This window comes from Leptidea sinapis, chromosome 33, assembly GCF_905404315.1.
Source record: "Leptidea sinapis chromosome 33, ilLepSina1.1, whole genome shotgun sequence".
NCBI lineage: Eukaryota > Metazoa > Arthropoda > Insecta > Lepidoptera > Pieridae > Leptidea > Leptidea sinapis.
This window is the reverse complement of record NC_066297.1, coordinates 1,493,545-1,520,705: the sequence shown is the minus strand read 5'-3', so window position 1 is coordinate 1,520,705 and position 27,161 is coordinate 1,493,545. Positions and strand designations below refer to the sequence as shown.

The following is a 27,161-nucleotide window of genomic DNA, read 5'->3' as shown; positions in this document are numbered from 1 at the left end:
TCACAAAAGTTTCGAGAAAAACGTATTGGGAGCAGTCATGCGTGTAGGATCAAGTATTCTGGGGTAAGAAGTGCCCAGAAAGGGTCTGAACGCGACCCTACTAGCATCGTCTGAAGGGCTTGCTTCCTGGGTCGACTCATCTTGTGTATCCAAAGAGGACTCGTTGTTAGAACTGCCTGCTCCCATATGCAACTTTCTGGTGTGCTTCTTGAGATCGAAATTCCTGCAGAAACCTTTAGCGCATATGCTGCACGTAAACGGCTTCCTTTCATTATGCGTATGCATGTGGAATGTCAGGTTATAAATCTGGTGAAAGGCTTTGTTGCAGATATTGCACTTGTAAGCTTTTTCCCCGCTATGTGTCAATCTATGGTTCTTATAGTTACCTTTCTGATGGAAACCTTTTCCACAAAACTCACACACGAAAGGCTTATAGCCAGCATGGATTCTAGCATGAGTGTTCAATGTTGATGATCTATTGAATGCCTTTCCGCACGTCATGCATTTATGAGGCTTTTCAGACGTGTGGATAATCTTATGCCGACATAAAGTAGAGGCTTGCCGAAATCCTTTTCCACATATTTTGCAAACAAATGGCCGAGCTCCAGTGTGAACTGGCATATGTCGCGTTAAGTTATAATGTGCGTTGAATACTTTACCGCAGTCTCCGCAGGCGAAGCTTTTGTTTTTGGCCGGAGAAGGCGTTGGTCCTGTCGTTGATGATACTGCGTGATCTGCTGATGCTGGGGGTCTAGGACTTGGAGGCTTTTGTATTGGTGACTGCACTGGTGGTGGCCGAGGAAGATGTAGCTGATGGGCATATGTGAGTGAAACTAAGTCAGGCCCGTAATATAAGAGTGGGTAATGTGAGACCAGTTGTCGCCTGGCTGCGGGAATGTATTGCTTAAAAGCTGAGTCCAGCAAATGAGCTCCGTAGGACAAAAAGTTGGGTTGAATTGGTAGTTCGGGGGACTGAGATTTCTTTCTGTCCGGTTCCATAAGCCTTGCGATGGAAAAGTTGAGCACTGGAGCAGTTGGAGTGTCTGGAGACTTCGCCCTCTGCGGCGAGGACTCCCTCGGGCCCTCGGGGCGTGTCGTAGATTGGAAGGGCTGCATTTCCACGAGTACCTGCGGAGGAAGCATTGTTATTATTCGGCTTGCAGTCGCAATCGTGTGTAAGTGAACTATTGTGTCGGCGGTTAGAATCCTATCGCTTGTTTTAAGTAAATTGCATGGGGTTGTTGTACCCTTTCCGATTCGCGGCGCCTTTGTTGAGGAATCGTTTGCAAACATTCGTCGGAATTACGTTTTGTGAATGGCACGAAATGGAAAAGAGCCCTTCAATTCGTACACAAACCAAGAAACCACTTTCGTTACTAATTACGAACTGTGGCGCACGAAATGCTTAGTAATGGTAAAAATGGTGTTACAAAACCGGAAATTATGTTTGAATCGGAACAAGAAAAAGAGTTAGTATTATTTCTAATTAAATATTATGAATATTTACGACCAGTCCCGTCTTCGTTTGGGAATATTTTGATAGATAAAATTATTGATTACGATTTGCACTTGGATTACGAATAACACTTGCGGTTTTTTTTTACATTCAAGAGTTATGACCATGAATTATGTTCACAGGTAGGGAATCCTAATGGGATGCGAACTTCACCCATACTTAAATGGATAAAAATTATTTTACATCAAAGTGGAGTGCCTGAAAAATCTGTGTTTAGAAAAACTACTATATCAATTATAACAACTATATCAAGTCTTGACAGACATGAAGACTACTATAATATAATAAATAATTAAAAGTTTTTATTTTTAGATCTTACCAAAGTTCGGTTTAAGGTAGGTACGTGGAATAAAGTTCCTTTACAGCTGCACTTTGGGTGAATGTTTAATGTTGGAACATTCCAAAGTTCAAATATAACTTAGATGGTGAATTTTGATGAGAATATGATAATAGTATGTAACTGCAAATATTTATTTACAATAAGTTACAATAACAGAAAACAGGGCATAACTATTATCTAAGAACAAGTACAGGATAATATATATGATACTGAAATCCAATTAAAATTATAACCCACATTCATCAAATACATTTGGAAAAAAAAGTGCATTAAACCAAAATTAGGTACATTATTTTAAAGAGATTGAAGTTTAACATAAAATTATGGAATGTAAACTAGCATATTTTATAAAGATTATTTTTAAATAATTGTATTTTTCTTAGGAAAATATTCATATTAGCACACACATGATGAAATTCTCTACAAATTATAATAGTCGGGTTGTTATGCGATATTTTATTATTTGAGTAATCGATCGAATACAGGCATGGAATACACACAGACCGTGTTGGCACTTTTAAAGTTTATTAAAATTGATAGGTGACTATCCATATCACCATTGACAATTCCATGCCCAAGTACGCTGTTCAAGACTATGCAAGTTAAATTTACGTAAGCGCTTAGAGTATTCTGTAATTTTACGTCGAACTTTGTCAGTGGCGCGGCGTGCCTTGGCGGGGCCCTGTATAAAAATTTGATTAAGGGGCCCTTATGAAGGGTAAAGATTTTTCACAAACGAAAAAAAATGTTTGCATAAAATTAAAAGAAATATTTAATCGTCATAATTATCTTTTTGTCACTTTTTCCAAAATTTTGACAAACGATTCAAATTAAATATACACTCTCCTGACCTTTTTTTCGGCAATCAGCAAATGTTTTTATTAATTTTTGCTTACGCATGTCGGGGGCCTCCATGGCCCGAGGGCCTCGTATAATTGATACAGCAGATACGGCGGTAGCTATGCCCCTGAACCTGGTATATAGGTTATAGGTTATAGGTTATCACGGGCTATTATCCGCAACTCGACGACTACAGCGCGCCTATTTTGCGTGGTGAGGAGGGCGGCTAATCCTGCCACCCTAGTTCCTCAAGGTAATGTATCAAACCTCTGATGTCACCCATGACCTCGGGGAGAGTCCTCGGTGACCCCAGGTGTTTGGCCCGGTATGAGGCCACACTCCTACACTCCAAAATGACGTGTGCGGCCGTTTCGTCCGCCTCCGTGCAGGCTCTGCACAGTGGGCTGTCGGTGACACCTATATTGAACAGATGCTTGTTAAAAGGGCCGTGACCCGTTAGTACATGAGTTATTTTCCGTAACCTAGGTCGTGGAAGTTTTACTAGCTTGCGAGAGAGCTTGGGGTCTATTTGTGGTAGAGCTTCTTTTGCTTGTCTACACCCACTTACGTTCATCCAGTACTTATTATGTAATTCCTTGGTGTGTTGGCGTATTACCTTCGTAGGCCAGCTAGGCGGGAGAGGGATAGTTGGTTCTGGTCCTTTTGCTGTCATCGCTGAGCCTCTCCTGGCCAATTCATCAGCGGCATCATTCCCTCGTGAGTTACTGTGTCCCTTTATCCATTGAAGAGTTACTTGGTTGTTATTTTCGCATAACTCCCTCAGACATTGGTGACAGTTGTATATTAGCTTAGAGGTGATAGTGTGGCTTTGTAGGGCTTGTAGTACTGATTTGCTATCTGAAAGGATGCGGATGGAGTAGTCTTTTACCTTTCGAGTCAAAGTAGCAGTGACTGCTTCTATGATACCCATACATTCTGCTTGGAAGACAGTGTTATGAGCTCCTAGTGATGCAGCTATTCTTATATTTAGGTCATCCGAGAACTCTCCGTATCCCGTGCCCGACCTTGTCTTTGAGCCATCTGTGAAAATCCTGAGGTTTTTTGTACTGAGGTCCTCTTTCAGTTCTTCATGCAGCTGTATTTTGTATCTCTTATCGAATATGTATTCCTTTGGAGATCTATCACTTACTGCCAACAGCAGAGGCTCCTTTTCAATCACCTCATTTAGAACCTCTGGGTGTGGGGATTGAGTGGTTTTCCAAAGATTTAATGTCTTCAACCTTACTGCGGCGCAGGCCGCCTCTTGTTTTATATAGAGGTGTAGTGCCGGAAGATTCAGCATAGCTTCTACAGCCGCGGTAGGTGTAGTTCGCATACATCCTGTGATAGCCATACCCGCTAGTCTTTGGAATCGTTGCAGTTTATTACAAGTAGTGATCAGCTTGGTGCGTGGCCACCATACAACTGCGCCGTAACATATCATAGGTCGTATCACAGCTGTGTAGAGCCATAGTACGATGTTCGGGGCAAGTCCCCATGTCTTTCCCAACATTCTACGGCATTGCCAGAAGGTTACGGTAGCTGTATTTATTTTTGTTTCCAAGTGGGCCGCCCAGTTTAACTTGCTGTCAAAGCTGAACCTGGTACAAGGAACTCCTAAAAACCGCCGCTGAACCCTACTCGATTAGACAATAATAATTCAGTTATAATCATTTAGAATGTGTTTTATTAATGTGCGCTATTTCATTATAATTTTTTTTTATATTTATGTCGTAGGAGGCTTCAGAACGCCTTTTTCTGCCGCCAGCAGGAGTGCAAACACTGAGTTTTTTCGCCTTTTCTGCTCAAATCTTAGGAATACTCCTTCCTTAAGTCCCTATTTTGAATAAAAAATACAGGCACTCTAGGTGTGCCGGCAGAAGTGAAAACTTTAACATTAACGTTGTGCAATTTCTAATATTTTGAAATAGGTAATAATTTCGCACGAATTGCTTTATTCACCAGTATAAAAGTACAAGTATTTATGTGGTTAAATACAATATTCATTTACTGAGCTATCGTACACAAAAATGACAATTTATATTGTATAAGAATTAAAAAGTTTATCTCTCTGAAAAATCAACTTTCATCCATAGCTAGTCAGAGGCTCCTTTGCACAGGATGCCGGCTTGATTATGGGTACCACTTACTGTGTTTCAATCAGAAGGGCGCCGTAACGAGGGAAATTACTGGGCAAATGAGACTTAACATCTTGTCTCATGGTGACGAGCGCAATTGTAGTGCCGCTCAGAATTTTTGGGTTTTTCAAGAATCCTGAGCGGCACTGCATTGTAATGGGCTGGGTGTATCAATTACCATCAGCTGAACGTCCTACTAGTCTGATCTCTTATTTTCATAAAAAAAATTCAACAACAGTCTTAAGAATTTTCGATCAGGGTGACGTGTCCTGACGAGAGTTTAACATTTTATACGCATCCCCCGAAAAGTGCTCAACGGCGCTAAAGAAGTTTTATTAATTCTATTTGTGTTCATGTTTAAAGGTCTACGTAGCTAGTAAAAATACTGGGCTGGTAGTAGAAGATCCGAACCTAAATCGACCTTCACCGAGCTGATAATAAAATAAAATTTGTTTTATAATAAATTTAGTATGCTACAAAATATATAAGAAATGGGTTGCCAAAAAAATTCTGGAAAGAATATTTTTAATAATTTATAAAAAAATGATTTTTCATAAAATGTTGCACCATCAAGATAATAAGAACATATTATCCTGACTTGAAGTATAAAACATATAGAATGTGCAGCCGTTGGATTGTCTATTATTTGCCTGGACAAACTACTGGGTTGCCTGGTGGAAACAGGTATGTCGATATCATACAAATGATTTAAGTTTTCTTTAGTGTTAATTCCGCCAATATCTGTTATTTAAAACAATTCGACACGTGTTTCGCCTCTACACGAGGCATCCTCAGGACGTGTTGTCTCGCCAAAATGTCTTGTGCCAGATTTTGGCAAGACAACACGTCCTGAGGATGCCTCGTGTAGAGGCGAAACACGTGTCAAATTGTTAAACATTTGTATAATTATGGATTTCCGCAAAGTAACGCCTAATTCAATAAATGTCGATATCAGTTACTTTCACTGATTCGATAATAGAAAAAAACATAGGAAAATCCAGGTTTTTTTTATTTAAGATACGATTAATCAGAGGAAACATTATAACTCTCGGATTCATCAGAATTATTAGGTTCTTTATCATTTTCCTCCATGTAAATAATGTCATGGATTTTCAAAGGAGTTTGATCTCCGATAATACCTGTTGGTTTTAAAAAGTCATTTATTATTATCATCTATATATTTTCTTATTATCTTGGTGGTGCAAAAATTGATGAAAAATCATTTTTTTTTGAATTATTAAAAATATTCTATCCAGGATTTTTTTGGCAAACTAAATAATTTGTAGCATACTAAATTTATTATAAAATAAATTTTATTATATTATCAGCTCGGTGAAGGTCGATTTAGGTTCGGATCTTAAAGTCTATACTCTATTGACACTTAATATCTTGTCTCACAAACACACAAGGGCAACTGTGGGTTTTCAAGAATCCTGAGCGGCACTTACTATCAGCTGAACGTCTTGCTTTCGTCACGTCACTTTTGTCACAAAAAAAGTACCTTTTAATTGCCCAGTAGAACATACACTTGCGGGCGAAGTAATCACTTTAGGCTCCTGGTCCAATTTCATGAAAAGAGCTTACATATATATATATATATTCCTTCAAGCTTTAGTTATTCGCGGGAACTAAAAATGTCAATATAGCCCCAAAGGCCCTCAATTAATAGCGACCATATTCTAAACTCCAGCAAATTATCAAACAATACCATGAAGGGTTACGCTTATGGTCTCATTTTTCTATTGTTTTTTAATACAACCCTTAGAATATGCTCGTGTTAACATCAAAGCGATTTTCAGTTTGAATTTACTTAAATACTTTTAATTAGTGCACTTTCGAATAGTCACTTTACGGGGCATATGCATTTTCTTTATATTTTTATTCGATAGTTGGCATCGCTATATATAATTACACTAGCTGACTCAACAGACGTTGTTCTGTAGATAATAAAAAATACTGTTTTATAGGAATTCGCCATGCTCCCTGTTGTTATAATGAAATTGTTTCACAGCGGTCAAACCGTGCGTCAATAAATTCTCCCACATAAAATATGTCCATACAAAACAAATATTGAAAATAAAAATAATTGTGAATCCCAAATCGAAATAAAAAGTATCCTATCTCTCAAGTTGGACTAAACTGCACACCATGAAGTAATCCCCATTTAAAACCGTTCATTAGTTTAGGAGTCCATCGCGGAGAAACAACGTGTCACGTAATTTATATATATTAAGATAATAATATGAAATACTGAATAAGTAACTCAAATGAGCTGCTGGGGTTAAATAAGATAAATGTAATTATAGATAAATAATTCAAATGGATAAGAAAGCCTAAAGGGTTTGAGCTTTTAAAATTTAAACAGAATGGTCAAATTTTAAGTAAATGCATTTTAGTGAGTATCACTAGGTATAATATTATCTAGATGAAAATTATCTTTTGTTATTGGTAGAGTTCTCGTCAGGCATTGTCATGCTCGCTAAATGCCATTGCTTGTGGCGGCGACGTGGGGCGGGTCGTTCCCTTCCCTAAAATATGGTTGAGGGAGGCGATGGCTGGTCCATGCGTCATGCTCGTGAACGGGTGCTGCTTGTGGTGGCTGGATGATCCTCTCACCGGGATATCTGATTTATGTTTTTTTACATCTTTTTTTTTTCTATTTTTTAAAATTAAAGTTACAATTTTTTTCATATAATAGCTAATAAAATGTATAATGCCTTTATTTTATATACGGTATGTGTGAATTGATACATCTACTGTATTGTACTTTAAGTATGTACTCAATAACTATGTTTTTACTTATTAATTTACATTTTTATTTAATTACTCGTGTAAGGCATTTAGTAATTGACGTTTGTGTATTTTGTTGCATCACTTTGCATACATTGTAACTGAAATGATTTGTAAAATTAATTGAAAATAAGAACTTGTAATAATACCATTCTGTTTTGAAAAGAGTTTCTTGCTCATTCCTCTCTAAGGATATCTGCCTTCCGAACGAGCTGTAAGAAAATAACGACATATTTCAAGTGTAATGCAATTTACCTACGTAATAAAATATTTTTGTTTGTTTGTTTGTTTGTTTAATCTAAGTACGTATATATATACATGTGTTGCCTATTACAAAGTTTTACAGATTAAATTATAATGAAATAATAATGCTTATATAAAAAGCAATAAAAAACTTTTGGGAAAAAGTTTTTTAGTTAAAACCAACACCATAACACCGCGCAGCTTAAAAAATATCTCAATTCATTTTTTTTCCAAGAGCACCTTATGGTGAAGAAATGAACAAAAACAATTTGAAGTACCTACTGCAAAGTAATGTTCATTACAAACCGTTAAACGTCAAATCGTCAACGAACAATAATAGTGTGTTGGGGAATTGTACAATATTGTATTGTATTAGGCCGAGCGAGCGTGTTTTGTTTGACAACAGTCATTATAAGCCAGCCGTCACCTGGACTATACCGTTTCGCATGGGGCCATGCTGCTTACAATACTTTAGGTATTAATTTTTTTTTATCAAAAAAAAGGGACGAGGCGAACAGGACGTTCAGTTGATGGTTATTGATACGCCCTGCCTATTTCAATGCAATGCCGCTCAGGATTTTTGAAAGACCCAAAAAATTATGTGCAGTTATTTCACTAGCTACGGCCAACTTCACACCGAAACAATAATGCTTACGCATTACTGCTTCACGACAGAAAAGAGCTGTTTGTGTTATATATCAGCTTCGTGAAGGACAGTCACTCAAAGAAAAATTTCGAAAAAATGAAAAACTCGAAAGAAAATGTAAAAAGTTGTTTTTTCGGAATTAATTCGAAATTCCGAGTTAGGTCTATTGAAACTTTATGAGGCTCACAAAACTGCGCCAAGTGCCGCTGATTGCATCAAAATCGGTTCAAATTCATTCAAAAGTTATTGATGTTTGAAAATTCAAAGAAATGTTTTAATAAACCAACTGTTTTCCTAATTTTTTTTTTTAAGTTTACATTTAATTATAGTACATATTATGTGCCATTATGTTAGATTACTATTTCCCACCTAGTAGGTTGTGTATATGATGTAAGTATATAACTTCTAGTAATATGGTATAGGGGAAAAAAGTCTTTTTACTTATAGTATGTACAAAGTTGTAATCAAATCTCCTTGGCTGTTTTATCTGGCTGGTTTAAATAAATAAATTAATAAAATAAGTCAACTACAATATTTTATAAATTGTCTATATTTAAAAGAGCGTAAAAAGGAATACTGAAAGAGCCATTTGTTTCCGAAGCGATTGCTTTGACACCAATAAGATTTTAGCTAGCTTTTGACTACACTAACTTAAAAGGTTTAGTTCTTTTCAGTCTTCACTCGTCGAGGAGCTGGATAGCATCAGGGTTCACGTCATGATGGAATATGAATAAAATATGATGTTTTTATTATTCTACTATTCCACTATTAAGGTGGAATTCGGTTTCTTTTATAGTAAGTATGTGATCACATCTCTAATTATCCAAATGTTTTGAGTTTTCTTTAGTGTTAATTCCGCCAATATTTGTCTTCAAACAATTCATCACGTGTTTCACGAGGCATCCTCAGGAGATGTTGAACTCTTCAAACTCACAGTTTGATGTCCATAGATTATGGATTTCCGCAAAGTAACTTCTACTTCAATAAAAACTTCTTTCTAATGCTACATCAGAAAAACACATATTCTTTACGGCAGATGAATTTTTAAAGGAAAACTTATTTACCATCCAGTTCAATAAAAAAAACAAGCCTCAACTGTGTTGCGATTTTTATCTCGAAGTGTTAAGTAGACACGTATCATCTGATAAGAAAATGATTACTTAACAGCTTCCTATCACCGATTACATCACTCATCATCATAATTAACCATTTCATCTAACCGCTCTTATCATCCTCTTAGAGATGACAATGATTAGACAGCTATTCTAAGCACTCACGCAAAAATGTATCTAAACAGATTGGCATTAGGTTGAAATTCGGACAAAAGTGATTATTATAAATTTCCTTGATGTCACACTTCACACAAGCATCTGTTGGGTTAAGATTGGGTTTAAGTCAAATGAGACTTTGTTTCCATGAGATTAAAGTTGATTTTTCATGTTGAAATGAATTGTATTGGTTGTATTTTTATTTTGAACCCTATTTCAATGGGTTAGAAGTAGAAATTCTTTAAATTATGAAACATATTTAATAGGGCAGGATGGCCCTTCTGTTAGAGGAGGAATATCATTAAATTAAATGATTGTTATTCAGTGACATTAGTTATTTATCATGTACTCCTCAACAGAAGCAAAGTAGGTATGTGTGAGGAAACCTTAACGTAGGTACTTAGGTAGATTTATTAAATTCAAATTCCGGAGGTCGTGGGTCCGACTCCCGCATCGTTCATAAAATTATGTTTTTCAAAAATTTCCTAGAAGTGAGAGTTATCACTTTAAAAACATACCAAATTGTTAAGATTTACAAGAGCGACATGTCAAGTCAGTTTCCCAATATGCAAATATTGGGGTTGAGCAGGTTATCAACTGTAAATTAGATCCTGTAGATGAAGCCACAACCTGAGAGTTAAACAAAGCATACAAGATTTTACGATGATACGTCACTCGAACGGTTAGCTCAGTTGGTTAGAGCACTGGCACGGAACGCTGGAGGTCGTGGGTTCGAGTTTCGCATCATTCATAAAATTTTGTTTTTCAAAATTTTATTTGTGTATTCATCCTAGAAGTGAGTTTGAATAAATGATAAGTTTTTAGTATTTATTAGTAATTTGATAAAAACTTAAACTAAAACACTCTTCATCGCACAACAATGTTACACTGGTATTGCAAAAAAGCATATAGTGTTATCCAAAACAAATACTTGTGTTGTGGTTTGTTTCTATAAAAATTTCCGAGACAAGTCTGTGAAATAAGGAACCCCCTTTCTGAAAACCTGTATCGGAAACTATATCAATGCTATTTCCGCCAACAATATTTCCTTTAACGCCGACTTACAAAACGATGCCGGTGACAGATCGAGACACGCGAAACACTCTTATGAATAGCTGTCACCCTGACAGATGTCATTTCAAGACGTCATTAGCGCGAGAACAGGAGCTGGCGGCGTTTTCATGTATGCGTATTGAAGTCTGCGTGTTTCTAATTGTGATGCTTTAATTGTAGGGCTGTCGAGGATTAAAAACGCAACATAGTTAAGTGTATAAAATTTGGCGACCAAAACATGATTGCAATGATTTGGTGTTAAGAGACCGAACTTTTTTAAACGAGAATATTTTGGAGGTCTTATGTACGACGAGTGTACGATTTGTTAGAACATTAATATTTTTCCTAAATATAATTAATCAAAGATGCAGTCTATAGCTCTACATTTTTACTGCGAATTGTTTTCTGGTTCTTAAAGAAGAGCAAGCGCTTGGAACAAAAAACGAATATATTGCAACCTATATTTCTGTATTTAGCACTACGAAATAAACATAAAATTACCTATGCTTATTGCCTTATACATGCAACTTATTTTCCTCTTACTGGCAATTGTGACGTAGCAGATAGAAAGGTATCACGAATGGTCAAATAAGTTCGAAATCTTATTAATAGTCAGGATTAGAATTTATTCACATATTATCTGGATTTTCATATGCAGACATTGGATTGCATTCAAGTGAAAACATTTTTCTGTTTCAATTTTATGTTCCATAACATTAATTTTAAATTCGAAACTGAGATGATGATATATGAAACAAAATAGCATAACGTAACAGTGAGACAAAGGCTGAAATATAAGATACAAATCATCATAGTTATGTCAAGTTATTAGTAAGTATCCTATAGCTCTCAGATTACCTGGAAGAAACCGCTAATAAGGTCGCCTAATATTGCTACCATAACTATTATTATGAATATACAAATTGTAACTTTATGTTTAGTGCAACAAAAAAGTTTCTTTCCTTCATTAATTCATCGTTTAATAATTATTCAACGACCCCACGTGTAGCCAGAAGAGTACACGTTACAGGATGTATATATGTTAACAAAAATATTTCTTTATACATCAGCCACTAATAACATCAATTCCAATATTATTTCGAAAACCCCAAATAAAGGTGTTTACCGAAAATATTGATCCAGCTCCTGTACTATCCAATCATTAATCCGAGTGACATCCGTCACCTTATAAATCGTAATCTACCCTCACTCTACGCCCTTTACAAATCTATCTCTTTCTACGTCCTTTACAAATAAGCTACGTCTGTCTCTTTCTAAATACTGTAATCCGAATGAAACCGCAGAGGTGATTACTTATGGATTGCGATCAACAGCCATATTCCTGTAGGGTGACCGTTATTTGCGTAGGATAGTTGAAAGTAGTCTTCTTTTGTATTTGGTAGATAAGGGTGGTTCCTATTTTATAGTTTGTTGTCCCGTATATTATTTTTAAAATATTTGTTAGTTGTCTTCTTTATATATATAATTCTTCTGTAGTGTGTTGACAGTGAGCTCCTCCTAAACGACTGGAACGATTTGAAGGAAATTTTCTGTGCGTGTTCAAGTGCAGAATCGAAGATGGTTAAGATTCAAGATAATTGAAGTACCTCCTAAATAGCTGGACCGATTTTGATTATTTTTAGAGTGTTCCAGTGAATTTGAGATTGGTTTAGATTCTCAATGCAGTAGACATAATATAATTCTCCTTTGTATGTTAGCGATCTCCTAACGGCAGGACCGATTTTTCAAATTTAACACGTGTGTACAGGACAACGTCTGTTGGGTCCGGTGGTATACAAATATAATTAAAATACGTTTAATTTGGTTTTGTTACATTTTTACATTGTCTTTTTTTTTTGGTCCACTTTCTTAAAAATTGTCAATTTTTTCACTTCCACATCTAAGAAATGTACTTTTTCCCACATCTAAGACGTCGGCTGCTGGACAAATCCTCCCCCAAAGATCGCCATGACGATCGGTCCTGCGCTGCCCTCAAACAACCTACTCCAATCTTGACCAGATCGTTGGTCCATCTTGTAGGGGGCCTACCATCACTACATCTTCCGGTACGTAGTCGCTATTCGAGGACATCACTGCCCCAACAGCCATCTGTCTGTCAAGCTATGCTTACCACTGCCCACTGCCACTTCAGTTTCGCAACCATCTGGGCTATGTCAGTGGCTTTGGTTCTCATACGGATCTCCTCATTTCTGATTCGATATCGCAGGGAAACTCCGAGCATAGCCCTCCCTCTGAGACTCTCCGACAATGAGCTAATCAGCTCACTCAGATTACTTAACACTTATCATTTAATATAAGAGAAATTTCGAACAAACGGAGTTAAACACAGTCATCCGAAGAAAGGTTAACTGTACCTACAGCCAATATGAGAAAAACTTTACCAATAAAGCTTTCCTCCCTTATAGTTTCCTATCAACTCGCAGAAAGTTCAGTTGCATTAATAAAAACGAATTGCCAAGATAAATTATTGATCCTTGCCAAAGTATGGCGACCCTACTTAACGGAACACTACAAACAGGGGCTTTCATAATTTGGTATGTTAAACACTGTCATTACATCGTCCATTATATCAAGATCTATAGCCGCTAACATGGTGCAGGAAACCGGGGGCCTAGCAAAAATTTGGGGTTCCTTTAGTCGGAATTGGTTGGGGTGTAAGCCACAAATTGTTTATTAGTCGAAACGATTTTGTGATATGTTGACATTTCATTTAGATTTACTCTAATCGACTGGGATTATTTTCTACCGTTTGGTAGGATTTTGGGGATTGCTTCTTGGTAATCGAAATGTAATTGAGTATTTATTTTTGGCTATACCTAGGTTTTTTTATGGAATAGGAGAACATACGAGTGTACGGCTCAACCTATTAAGTGATCACCGCCGCTCACATTCTCCTGCAGGACCAGAGCAATATTAGAAGAGGTGCCAGCCTTTTAAGAAGGTGTTTTTATAGGTACCTACCCTAGTATCGTCCTAGAAACATTGCACAATCTCGCAAGCTAGTCCACAGTATTGTTAGACGTTACAGAATTATCATTGTATATCGAACTGTGGATGGACTCCACATAAGATACATAATAGCTTTAAAGGTAAATTTATACACTTTTATAATAAAGTCCCAGCCTCTGTTCAGGCATTATCTATAAATAAATTTAAGTGTTTTATTAAAAAATGGCTTTGTCGAAAATCCTACTACTCCACAGCTGAATATGTAAATGATCCGACAGCCTGGGTCTAGATTATGATTATTTTATAGCAATAGCAATGACAGTACAATATTGTATATTACTATATATAAAAAAAGGAATGCTATTTGTGTTCGAAGCGATAGTGGTGTCTAGTATAGTAGAAATGACATCAAAAAGAATTCTAAAGGAATCAATTTTGAGAAAATAAATGCCTTTTATACCTAGACGGTGAGAATGTTTTACATACGGTATATAGTAAGAAAGAGAAGGAAGAAATATTAATAAGGAAATATTGATGTTTAAGTTAACTAGAAAGTACCTAACTGTGCTATTACAAAAAAGTTAAACATGTGTTGAACACTTGTCTTAAAAAAGTTCTATTAAAAATCTGTGTCTTTCTGATGTTTAGCGTTCATTATTCTTTAAACATTGCTTATATTTAAACACGTGTTGAAGCTTGTCTAAGGTTGTTTACATGCGAAAAGGTTAGGTTATTAGTTAAATTATACATAATTATTAATATGATAACGTAAGGAAAGGTTTACTCATACAATCTTTTATTGATTATAAAATATGTTTTATTTTTAGTTACACTTCTCTTCTAAAAGTAACAATTGGTTAGAGAGTGAGAGAGGAGGAGCCTTTCTACCGCTGCCATATGCGTGAGAGAAAATTAAACCAGACAGAATGTCACCGTAACGCGTAACGTTACGAAGCGGTTTACTCTCCCATAAGAAGTTATCACTTCAAAATAATAATGTTTCCTTATTACCTACCTGCGTAACCATCTTGTCATTACGCTTGAACCCCAGCAAGCATTTACAACAGCCTAGCGAAACTCTCTCAGAAAAAAGCGATTGTATGAAACGTGCAGTCATTGATAGATTGACAGATGACGGCTATAATCTTGTAAAAAACGGAGATAGCCAAAATACACTACGTTTTAAGCAACTGCTCGCTTTCAAACTTAGCCGGATTATACTTGTATGTGTATTTGTAAATACTATTTCAAACTTATGTCAAATGACTGCACGTTTCACACTAAACTAAATTTCAATTCTTACTACAGTCCCCCGCCTCTTATTACGTAGTATTTACATCCTGTTCGATTTATAACTAAATGATATTTCTTACAAGAGCCAATATCCCGGTATTTAAAACTGACAATGACAATTATCGATTGCTGTCAAAACTCAAACTTCAATTGAAGATGACATTTGGGTTCGCAGTTTTTTTTAATTCCATTGTAATAGAGTCAGACACTTGTGCATTCGCCCGATCATCTGTTCATGACGACGGAAACGATAACTGACGTTAAGTGGTCGACCCTTCAGCCTACAATATGATGGGGTACGGGGTTTTTGAACTTCACCTTTTTGAATTTAAATTAATATGGGCGATGATTGGATTAACAAATATTGGTGTTTGTTTCGTAAAATATGAGCCCGTAATGTGCAAATATTATTGTGTTTCGGTTGGGTACCGTAGTCATCTTGTCTCAAAGTGTAAACGCAATTGCTACCCATGGGTACAATCAAAGATCGTTCGAATCGATCGTCGAAAGATGTTTCAACAATTTTTTTTATACAAGACAAGTGTTGACCCGGCAATACCCCGCGCCCGCTTATTGTATGAATTATCATATATATGTAATGAAAAACGGTGTCCGAAACACGCTGCATCTAATGGTACAAGTATAATTACGATCGGTTCAGTAGCTTTTGCAGGATAACCGAAGGAATACCAAGGATAATAGAAGGAAATAGAGACGAATAGGCTTAGTTCTGCAGCATGTGCCTATATATATAACTGCCTTGAGTTAAACGCGAAAAAAACAAAATATATGATATTAGGAAGTAACCATCAAGTCAACACAACATCAGACCATAAACCCAAAATTTTTATAAACGGAGAACAAATAGACAGAGTCTCTGAAGCGCGCAACCTGGGAGTTGTATTTGACGAATCCTTGCGATTTCAAAATCACATTCTTGGTGTCGCGAAAAATTGTTTTTATAGGTTAAAGTTACTTTATCGCATCAGAAATTCGCTAAGCGTTTGGGTTCGCAAAGAGTTATGTGAATCACTTATTCTCTCTAAATTTAACTACGCTAATACAGTGATTGGGCCTAGGTTGTTGGCGGCTTCAAAAAATTTATACAAAGGGTACAAAATGCTTGCACAAGATTTTGTTATGATATTCCTTACCGTGCACACGTAACACCCTTTTTGAACACCAACAACATAATGAAGATGGAATTACGTAGGCAATTTCAGTTTGCCTCGTTACTTTTAGCGTGGTTAAGTACAGAATACCATTTTACCTATATAAAAGGCTTAGGTGGTTATCGGACTCAAATGAGAGTTATCAGACGCGTCACGGCAAGATTCTCCTTGAAGTGCCTCTACACGGTACCGCAGCATTTAGGGGTAGCTTTAAATACAGCGCCTCCAAATGCTGGAATGATTTGCCGCCACCTATTAAAGATCAAAAAAATTTGTTCTCCTTTAAAAACAAACTGAAATCTTTTCTATTAGAAAAACAAAAATGTTCAGAGGCATAAAATCAAAAATAAACAGCATGAATAAATAAAATAAAAAATCAAAATATGTCCTATTTAATAAAATTAAAATAAAAATATTTTTAAACTCGTTTTCCAATTCAATCTTTTAGTTTCTTTTATTTTATTTTTCTACTATTTTTGGATGGTCACTTTTAAGACCTATAACAAAAGGAACCGTGTTGTCTACAGCTACTGTCAACGAGTCGACTTGGTAGGTAGGTACCTACTGAAAATCAGTACTGGAAATCATTTCCAAAAATACTGAGTGGGTGTCCTTTTCATGACCCCGTATTTTTTTTATTTGTTATGTTATGTATATATGTTTTGTGATGTCATGAATAAATGCATACTTTACTTTACTTTACTTTATATGCGGTTAAGAAAATTAGACGATTAACTGACATAGATACGGCGCGACTAGTATACTTTAGTTATTTACATAGTATTATGTCCTATGGTATATTGTTATAGGGCAGTGTGGCCGATATTATTAATACCATCTCAGTACTGCAGAAGAGGGCTATTCGCGCGATTTATAACCTAGGTCCTATAGAATCATTAAGAGAAAAATTTAAAGAAATAAATATTTTAACTGTTGCTTATCAATACATTTTTAATAATTTTCTGTATGTATATTAGCACATTGAGGAATTTTCTAGAAACTGTGACTTCAAAGCTATCAATATGTAGCACATACAAATAATAGTATTTTATTAATATTAAAGGTTTGCATAAAAGGTGTATTAAATAAAATTTTTAGTTATTTAATACTTTTCAGTTTTTGAAGTCAGTTTTTCTAAACGTAGTTTATTTTTTATTTTTTTCGTTTTAGTGTCAGTTAATAATCATTTATAATCAACCTGAATGAAAACTCTAAAAAAAGCCGTACACAAAAAACAATTATGTCATCCAGGTAGACGAAAATTTTCATATAAATGTTCCTAAAATGAAAACTACGGCGTCAAACTATCTGAAATTTTTATGAGACCAAATGGCATCTATTTCGCATCAAACAAAGGAAGAATTTCGTAAATCAGATCATAAATCTCAGACAAATCGGTGTACATACATAAAAAAAACCGATCGAATTGATAACCGGAGGAGGTTATCAATTCGATCGGTTTTTTTTGAAGTCGGTTTAAAAGTATAATAAGAATTATTAACTGAATATAAAATTTTCGGTTCAAATGATAATTCCACTACTTCTTAGAGAGTTTGGGCACAAACATCTGCTTTTAGCATCGCCAATTAAATTTCCAAAAGGGTTATGTCATATATTAAATAACCATTTAAAATTATATCTGACACTAATGACCAAACACAACCCTTATTGAGGCTGTATTGTCAGCACCTGATGCTAAGCCTTACGGGTTCACGCGTTCGGAGGGTAGTTACAAGATTACCCTGGCAATGTTGATGCCCTCACAGATTGCTAAAATACGTGTGAAGAGGAGGGTTCTGATTGGTTTGTGTGTGATTATTGAATCATGAATTCTCTGCAAGATCTTTGGGATTGAGACGAACATATATTTATATTTTTATGTTCACCGTTTTGATATGTTATTAGTTAAAACGTCGAAGTAATTAACCGTTATGATTTTAGTACCAGATTAGAAGATTCTTCAAGTTTTTACGCTTACGATATCTCTACGCACCCCATATTTGCCCCTGCAGAGGCAACGTAGGCCTCTACGTTTTTGCCAGCGATTTTTTATTTAAGATAACTGTCGCCTACTTTCTCCTGAAACACCAGAGGATTCACAGGTGCATTGCCTATCTCTATGAAAGGTATACGTGCTTATTGAAGGTAAGCATAGTACTGGCCTTCTGTCCCACTGCCAGCAAGACAGAAATCATCTGTCGGGCTACCATCAATATACCGGCTATCATTGAGCCGAAAGGTATTTCAAAGATTTTTCGTGAAATTAGTGTAGATAGCAACAGATCTTAATACCATCGAAATTCATTTCGTACGACTTTTACTTATAAGAGTGGGCGAACGAGCATAAGGCTCACGTGATGCGAAATAACGAAACGAATGAACGTAAGTAAAGACTTATGTAAAACTTAGCTGAGTGTGATAAAACGCGAACTTGACTGTTGCATTGGGTTGTTTCTCCTTAAGCTCGCCCTAATTTTGTCTGAAAAATGACTATAAAAACGAAAACAAATATCATGCTAAGCTTACACTCAGCTAAGTTTTACATAAGTAAAGTCTGAGCAAAGTCTAAGTATGCTCTATGTATGTTGCCGATCTTTTAAGTAGGTGTAAATTGAAGACGTTGCTTGCAATTTTAGTATAGCTATAAGCACTAGATATTGCAAGAAGTTTTCAAGGAACTTTTTTCCGCGTACAACAAAGCTGTGGGATAAGCTTTCTTGTGCGGTGTTTCTGGGACGATAGTATATGGGTACCTTCAAAAAAGAGCGTACACCTTCTAGGGTCGCCGACTCTGCTGTGATTCCTCTGGTGTTGCAAGAGAATGTGGGCGGCAGTGATCACTTAACATCCAATGACCCGTACGCTTTTGTCCTCCTTTTCCATAAGAAAAAAAAGGTTTTTGTAAACGGTAGCAGAAGTATCGATGTAAACCTTTTCGGCTAATCCTAGTGTTAGTAACACTTTTACATCATAAGTGTTAATCCTTCCGCATTTGTGTTGCAAATATTTACACGCCGCTGTGATCTTGTTACAAAAGAACGGAAGTATAGGAAACAGCGGAATGGACAATTGTATGTCGATGCTTTATTTAAATCTTTATATAAATTCTACTAATTGAAAACATATTAAAGCTATCCCAAGAAATCGCCAAAATAGCGCATAATTGAAAGAATTCCTTAACGGTTTATATGTAGCTTTATATGCCTACAGAGTATGATAAGAAAGTTCATATTTTCTTTAGATTTCAATTTTTAATAGAATTTGCGAAAAAAATTCACCAACTTACCCCTAACTCTTACAGTTGGAGCGATGTTAATCATTCAATCTAAATAAAAATTGTATGAAATATTATTTATTGTTTATTTATTATAACGAATTTATATTTTATTTTTTAAAATGAATACTATTTAACATGAAATAGTTTTGTTATTTTTGTAAAGAAAATTGTATTATGTTTGTAATAAATTAAGAATGCGTGCGTCTAAAGGCATAAAAAGGCATTTTCCCAATTTTTTTTTTTTGGAATAGGAGGACAAACGAGCGTACGGGTCACCTGGTGTAAGTGATCACCGCCGCCCACATTCTCTTGCAACACCAGAGGAATCACAAGAGCGTTGCCGCTGTGAACGCGCTTTTTTTGAAGGTACCCATGTCGTATCGTCCCGGAAACACCGCACAAGGAAGCTCATTCCACAGCTTTGTAGTACGTGGAAGTAAGCTCCTTGAAAACCGCACTGTGGAGGACCGCCACACATCCAGATGGTAGGGATGATATCCTAACTTGTGGCGTGTCGTGCGAAGGTGGAATTTGGCGGCAGGAATCAGGTTGAACAGCTCTTCGGAACACTCCCCAATTCCTTAATAATTCCTTTTGATGTCATTATACAAGTCATTAGTCTAATATACTAGATACTACTACTGAATTCTGAATGAAATCTATGTCGATCTTGTACGAGAGAGGTAATCTAGCTCCGCTTTCTCGAGGTCGTTGGATGGGTTACTAGCCTTAAGGCAAGAGTTTGTCTGAAAGTGATAGCTGATAAACTTCACCAAACTATAAAAAATTGCTTTCAAAATTTCAGGTTCACATGTCAGCAACGCTTTAGTGAAGCGAATGAGAAATTATCTAGGTTATAGTAGATGTTAAACATAGGTATAGGATATTCGTTACAGGCAGAGACAAAAAGTAAAGTTTTTAGTTACTTTTTATTCGTTATTTTGTTGCAGCATATTAATTACAAGGAGCTAATTATGGTTCAAACTTATATTTCTATTATCGCGGATTTCTGTAGCTAGTCGTTATAACCAAATAAAATCGCTAGATAACAAGTGATCAATACGTGTAAGGACTATATTTTTCAAGTGTCTCCCTTACTATACCGTAACGTACCGGAAGACGTAGTGTTGGTAGGCTGTCCACAAGATAGATCGACGATCTGGTCAAAATCGCCGTAATACGTTGGATGAGGGCAGCGCAAGACCGACAGTCGTGGAGATCTTTGGGGGAGGCCTTTGGCCAGCAGTGGAGTTCTTCGGGCTGATGATGATGAAGCTCAAAGCATACTCCCACCTTTAAGGCAGGCAACGCATATCTTGATCTCTTGTGATGTGGATGTCCATGGGCGGATACTTTATACTTTTGAGCCTTTTGCTCGTTCGCCCACTCTTATAAGAAAAAGTCATACGAAATGAATTTCGATTAACGTATTAAGACCTGTTGCTATCTACACTTATTTCACGAAAAATCTTTGAAATATATTTCGGCTCAATGATAGCCGGTATATTGATGGCAGCTAAGGCCCGACGGATGATTTCTGTCTTTCTGGCAGTGGGACAGAAAGCCAGTACTATGCCTACCTTCAATAAACACGTATACCTTTCTTAGAGACTCTCAGTAAAGTTTAAGTACGCTCTAAAGATCTCAGGAGTTCGCCTCAGTAGGGTCTTGTACAGGAATATCTTTGAACGATTTTATCTGAACAGATTCTTTCGGTATTTTCTGCCCAATCCTTGTGGCCTGTTCCCTAATTTCCTTACGGAATATAACATGGATGATGCTGTTTTTAAAAAAACTCTGGTTCATGTTTTGAAAATTAATACGTTTTTTTGTTTTTATTTTTTATAATCACTAATAAAATGCTCGCATAATACCTTTATTTATTTAGAGTGTGTGTGAAAGTCAATCAATATTTATTTATGACCTTCTTTTTTTGACTAATTCGTGTAAGGCTATTAGACGTTTGAGTTTTTTGAATAGTGATACAGTATAGTACCTACACATATTGTAATTGACACTATCGGTAAAACACTTCTTCTCATTGAAACTCATCCGTTTCCGAAGTGGTGGTAAATATAAAAAGAAAGTTTTTGATTTTTTTTTGTTATCTATTTTGACGCTCATTGACGTTGATTTAATTAATTAAATCAATACAAAGTATTATAATTATTAGATAAGTCGTGTTATTAAATTAATTTAACAAAACATTGAAAAATTAACGATAATAATTAATCATATGAAGTAAGTATGTTTATATTAGTTATAAGGATTGTTTTGTTTTGAATCAATAATCATATAAAAACATAAAAAAATTCATGATTCCTGCCGCTGAATTCCACCTTCGCACGGCACGCTTCAAATTAGGATATCATCCCCACCATCTGGAAGTGTGGCGTTCTTCCACAGTGCGGTTTTCAAGGAGCTTTCATCCACGTAGGTACAAAGCTGTGGAATGAGCTTCCTCGTGCGATGTTTCCGGGATGATACGACATGGGTAATTGGGTACCTCCAAATAAGCGCGGACAACTTCCTCAAAGGCCGGCAACGCTCCTGTGATTCCTCTGGTATTGCAAGAGAATATGGGCGGCGCTGATCACTTGGTACACCCGTAGGCACGTTTGTCCTCCTTTTTCATAACAAAAGACAATTTTGGCAAAATAAATGCCTTTTAGTTTCATGCCTTTTTAAGGTCTGAGTTTCTATTGTGGTACCTATCTATTCACCCTTTATTAGGCGTCTATGGTTATCAGGACGATATTATTTATCAAATTCGGCTACAGGACCAAGAAATAAGAGTTTTCGTAGCTTAAAATATACAGGTAGGTATCATATTTTATTCTATGAATATTCCATCGGATGTCTGTTGAAGTTTTTTCCCGAACCTACTTCTTTAACCCTGCAATCGGGAGGAGGTTTTTTTTATGAAAACATGGGACGAGACGAGCAGGACGTTCAGCTAATGGTAATTGATACGCCATGCCCATTACAATGCAGTGGCGCTCAGGATTTTTGAAAAATCCAAAATCTGAGCGGCACTACAGTTGCGCTCTTCAACTTAAGACATAAGATGTTAAGTCTCATTCTCTCTACTCGCGCTGTTGTGGTACCCATTATCTAGCCGGAATCCTGTGCAAAGGAGCCTCCCACTGGTAAAGGTTATAGTTAGAAAGTTAAAGAAGTAGAGTCCTAGTGTCATAAACTAAAAGATTGTGTAATTATTATTATTATTAGTGTGGTGTCGCCGGGAGGAAGCGTTATCATCAGCGATCTGATAATACCTATGTAAGTAAGTATATCAATATATCAAGTGTATCTAGTATTATTTTCGTAGTAGTATTTTCTTTGATTAACGTGAATATTACTTATTTAAATAAAACTTATAGTAATGTTGAGGATAAAATGGTTTTGTGGACGAGTTATGAGCTCTGCTTTTCATTTCGATTGCGAAGATATTTCCTCGAAGAAATTAATAAACGCACGAAAAAACAAGACCTGTTTCCCACCGCTTTTTTTTAAATCTTACGACATTGTTATTAGGCTTTGGCTCCAGACCTATACAGCCTACCATTAAATTAATTTTGAAATATGTATTTTTTTCAATTAATTAAATAACCTAGGTACCTACTGTATTTTAATATAGATTTTAATATGTTTTATGTCTTAAAAACACATGAGGCAAATAAATTAAAGTAAATATTATAAAATAACAAATTCTATCTCTGAACTTTTTATTGTGTTTGGCTGTATGGCTCATTTTCTTTGCCTCAATATAAAAACTTTATGAGTAGCCTATATCGCTATAATAACCTTTCCTACACAAACGTTTTTTAACAATTCTTTTAAATTTCGAAACACATTTGTTTTGTACATTTTCTAGGCCCATATTGTAGAAGCAAAAGACTTACTAACTCGACCCAACTGAGTAGTAGGCATAACAAGTTTATGTTTGTTCCTCGTGTTAACATTATGAATGTCACAGTTTCTAGAAAATTCCTCAATGTGCTTATGAACATACAGAACATTATCAAAAACGTATTGAGAAGGAACAGTGAAAATGATTATTTCTTTAAATTTTTCTCTTAATGATTCTTTAGTAGGTACCTAGGTTATAAATCGCGCGAATAGCCCTCTTCTCTCTTGCTTTATATTTCGTTGTTTGATTAATTTTAATATCTAAGTATAACTTTTTAAAATAGAATTGATTGTAGTGTAAAATACAATCAATCAATAGTAAGTACCTATATATTATTAATAATTTATTTTAGTTACCTTGAACTTCTGCTAGCTCTCCATTTTCACATCAAAACCGATCACAAGTTCAACATCCCAACACTCTCACATTTAAAATGTCCACTCAAGTACAAGATTAATTATTATTATTACTCGTTAAATAATTATTGCGTAATTTAAGTAAGTATTAAGTTATATTTAGTTTTATAAACCTTCAAATGTCAGAACACATAAATGATCATTCGTAAGGTCATTTCACGACGCGGTATGGCGGGAAAATCGCTCAGCCGGCGAAAGGCAAACGACAAGTGCCGAGCAAACACGACATAAACCCCCGCCTAAGCCCGCCATTCGCAGCCGGAACGCCTTAATAATTTATCTCCGCCTACTAGTCGTTCAGATATAGAATACGATTATAAATGGCGTCGCCTACTACTCACTAATAATTATTATCACCAAACTAAATACACACTCTCAGTATGAATCAAAAAAATTAGAATAATTTACAGATTAGTGTGTGATAGTAAGAAAATACATCATAATATAAAGCCATAATGCTGAATTGCTGAAGTAACAGGAAAAATGAGTCGCCGTTTCAATCCCATTCTTTATCTACACGGATCCCTATTTCGGTACTCACAGCGTATGTTTGTCCCGCTCGCTCTATTGCGCATTCTGACGCTATATTCGCTGTCTCGCTCTTTCGTGTTATTAACCCTATTTCTGTTTCGGTCTTTCACTGTGTATCCACTACGTTCATAATGCAGCGTATTTGGCGAATGTTTTATATGAAGTTTGCGCAGTCGGGCATAGAGTAGAACGATATAGAGCCTATCAAACAATTTTACACGAACTCTATACAAATAAAATTATGGATATAATTTAATTAAGTTATGTCAAAATCGTAACGTAACAGCTTTTTATAATGTTTGCATATTAATGTTGAAGCTGTATAAATACGGTCAATCAAATTCAAATACTTTTATTCAAAATATGATTTAAAAATCACTTATTAAACGTCAAAAACTACCACCCATTCGAAATAGTGTGTCTCCCACCTGAGAAGAACGGGCGCCAGAAACACAGCGGGCTTCTTTTTATAAAAATATGGTTTTCAATCTAATATCGTATAATAAACGTTTATAATTAAAGAACATTGGGGTGTTCGCTTCATTCCGGTCTGTTGTATCATTAAGAAAATTAATTATCTTACCACACAAACATTTTTTAACAATTCTTTTGAATTTCATTACAAATCTGTTTTATAAATTTTCTGGGATTATGTTGTAAAAGCATATACATAGCCCGATAAATGACTTACTAACTCAACTTAACTGAGTAGTAGGAATAACAAGTTTATGTTTGTTCCTCATTATGATTGTCGCTGTTTCTAGCAAATTCGTTGTAGATCATTTATGTAAATTAGGAATTGGAACAGTCCTAGAATAGACCCTTGTGGTACCCCCGTACCGAGAGGTACTAAGGAGATCTCCTGCATTTCAGATTGGCCTTCTGAATTCTATTATATATATATGAGATCATAAGATCGAGCGCTGATCCTTTTATAACATAGTGACATAGCTTCCTAACCAGCGTTGAATATTGAACACAATCAAAAGCCTTAGATAAATCACAGATAGGCCTTAAAAATATTCTTGATTAGTTCAACACCTGCATCCGTAGTCGAGCGCCCCCTAGTTAAGCTAAATTGTTTAATATGACGTAACTTATAAGTGTTAAAGTGAGTAAGCATTTGGCTTTAAATATTTTTTTCAAAGGCTACACCGAACAGGACGATAGTTATTCGGGTCAGAATTGTGTCCCCATTTAAATATTGGTGTAATTTTACTATATTGCAGAAGCATGTTCAATGCAAGTAATAAAAACTATTAAGCTAGATGTTGTGTAACCTCAATTACTGAACTTATTATTTTTACAGATATGCCCAATGACGTTCTTATGTATATAAGAACGTCGTTGGATATATCCCCTTTCATTTCTAGAATTCTGAAAGTTTTATTTATTTCTGCAGGGCTAACGAAACTGAATTTTTTAAATTTTGTTTAAATTTTTCTTGAATTCCCAAAAGAAGTGACTCAGCAACACTGGAGAAGGGACAAAAGACTGGGAGGGAGACAAAAGTGCTTATGATAGAAACTGGAGTGTCAGAAAAAAATCTCAAAGTAAAATACTTCCTGCTCAGATTGGATATTAGTATTGTTTATTATTAGATTATATTCAAAATTGCAGTCTATCGCTCTTCCAGATCCCCAGTTAATAGCTTTCCAAGTCATTTTTATTTCATTTGACCAATTTTTAATTATTTCTCTATAATATGCATTCACATTGTAATAGTACAGACTTTTTTAAATAATTTAGCGTATTTTTTCACATACACGGAAAAAGATACATTATGATTCTTTAATGATCTCTGGCCGTTGTCTGCTTCTATGAATGCCAACTGTTACCCAATCATTAGATGACAAGGACCGACTGAGTTGACTACAGTGTGAATACAACTGAAACGATCGGTTTACACCTGGCCACCCTAACGTTGCGACTGACTGAGAGCTGCCAACCTCTTTTTACACGATTTTTATTGGCTTCACCTGTATGTATGTTTGTTTGTAAGCGGCTCGCGCGATTTTGATCCATTTTGAACGACCAGATTTTCTTGAAACTTCATAGATTTGAGGGCCAATGGCAATACATTAATTTGGTAAAATTATTCTATTTTCCAATTCGTAAAATAAGATTTTTGTTAATTTAGGTATATAATTTTTTCATCTGTCACAAAAAACAGGAATTGATTAAATTAATTTTAAATTTCAACCATTATCTTTTCAACCAAAGCGTGTTTTTTAAGTTTTTTCAAACTTTTTTTATTTTTAAATTCTTTACATGATTTTCTTGAAAAGCTGGTCCATGCGTTATATTTGTGAACGGATACTACCTACTTGTGGTGGCTGGATATAAATACATTATTATTTGGAGAGGGTGACTATTATCTAGTTCTAAAGATTCCTAGTAGCACCGCGTCCAAAATTGAACTATTGTGTTCGTCACTCATACTATAGCTCGTCGTCAAGACCTGCTGTCTTTACGAACCGCAGTACCTGTATTCTTGACGCAAGTGTTACAAACAGCATCTGGTGGCAAGGTGTAGTCGCCAAAGATTGTGTTATGCTTATGCATTAGGGGAACGCAATCGCAGAGTAGATGAATATGTGTTTCATCAGCCTCAAGGCAAAATCTGCAAGTTTTGTCATTTTTGATGCCGACAACACTGAGGTACTTGTTTAGGCGACAGTGCCCAGTTAGCATCCTGGTGAGTATGCATAGATTTTTCCTGTTCAAAGATAGGGATTCATTCCCATACCTACTG

At 35.8% G+C, this 27,161-nt stretch overlaps 1 protein-coding gene across 1 annotated transcript; it reads right to left on the bottom strand.

Annotated features, from left to right (window-relative positions):
• On the bottom strand, positions 1–23,848 carry LOC126974783 (fez family zinc finger protein erm-like). Its single transcript, XM_050822461.1, has 2 exons — positions 23,816–23,848; positions 1–1,128 (listed from the first exon to the last, which is right to left on the bottom strand). Exon 2 carries the CDS (start codon positions 1,114–1,116, stop codon positions 1–3), a length of 1,116 nt encoding a protein of 371 aa, XP_050678418.1. The 5' UTR covers positions 1,117–1,128; positions 23,816–23,848.
• Positions 23,849–27,161: the final 3,313 nt, after the last annotated feature.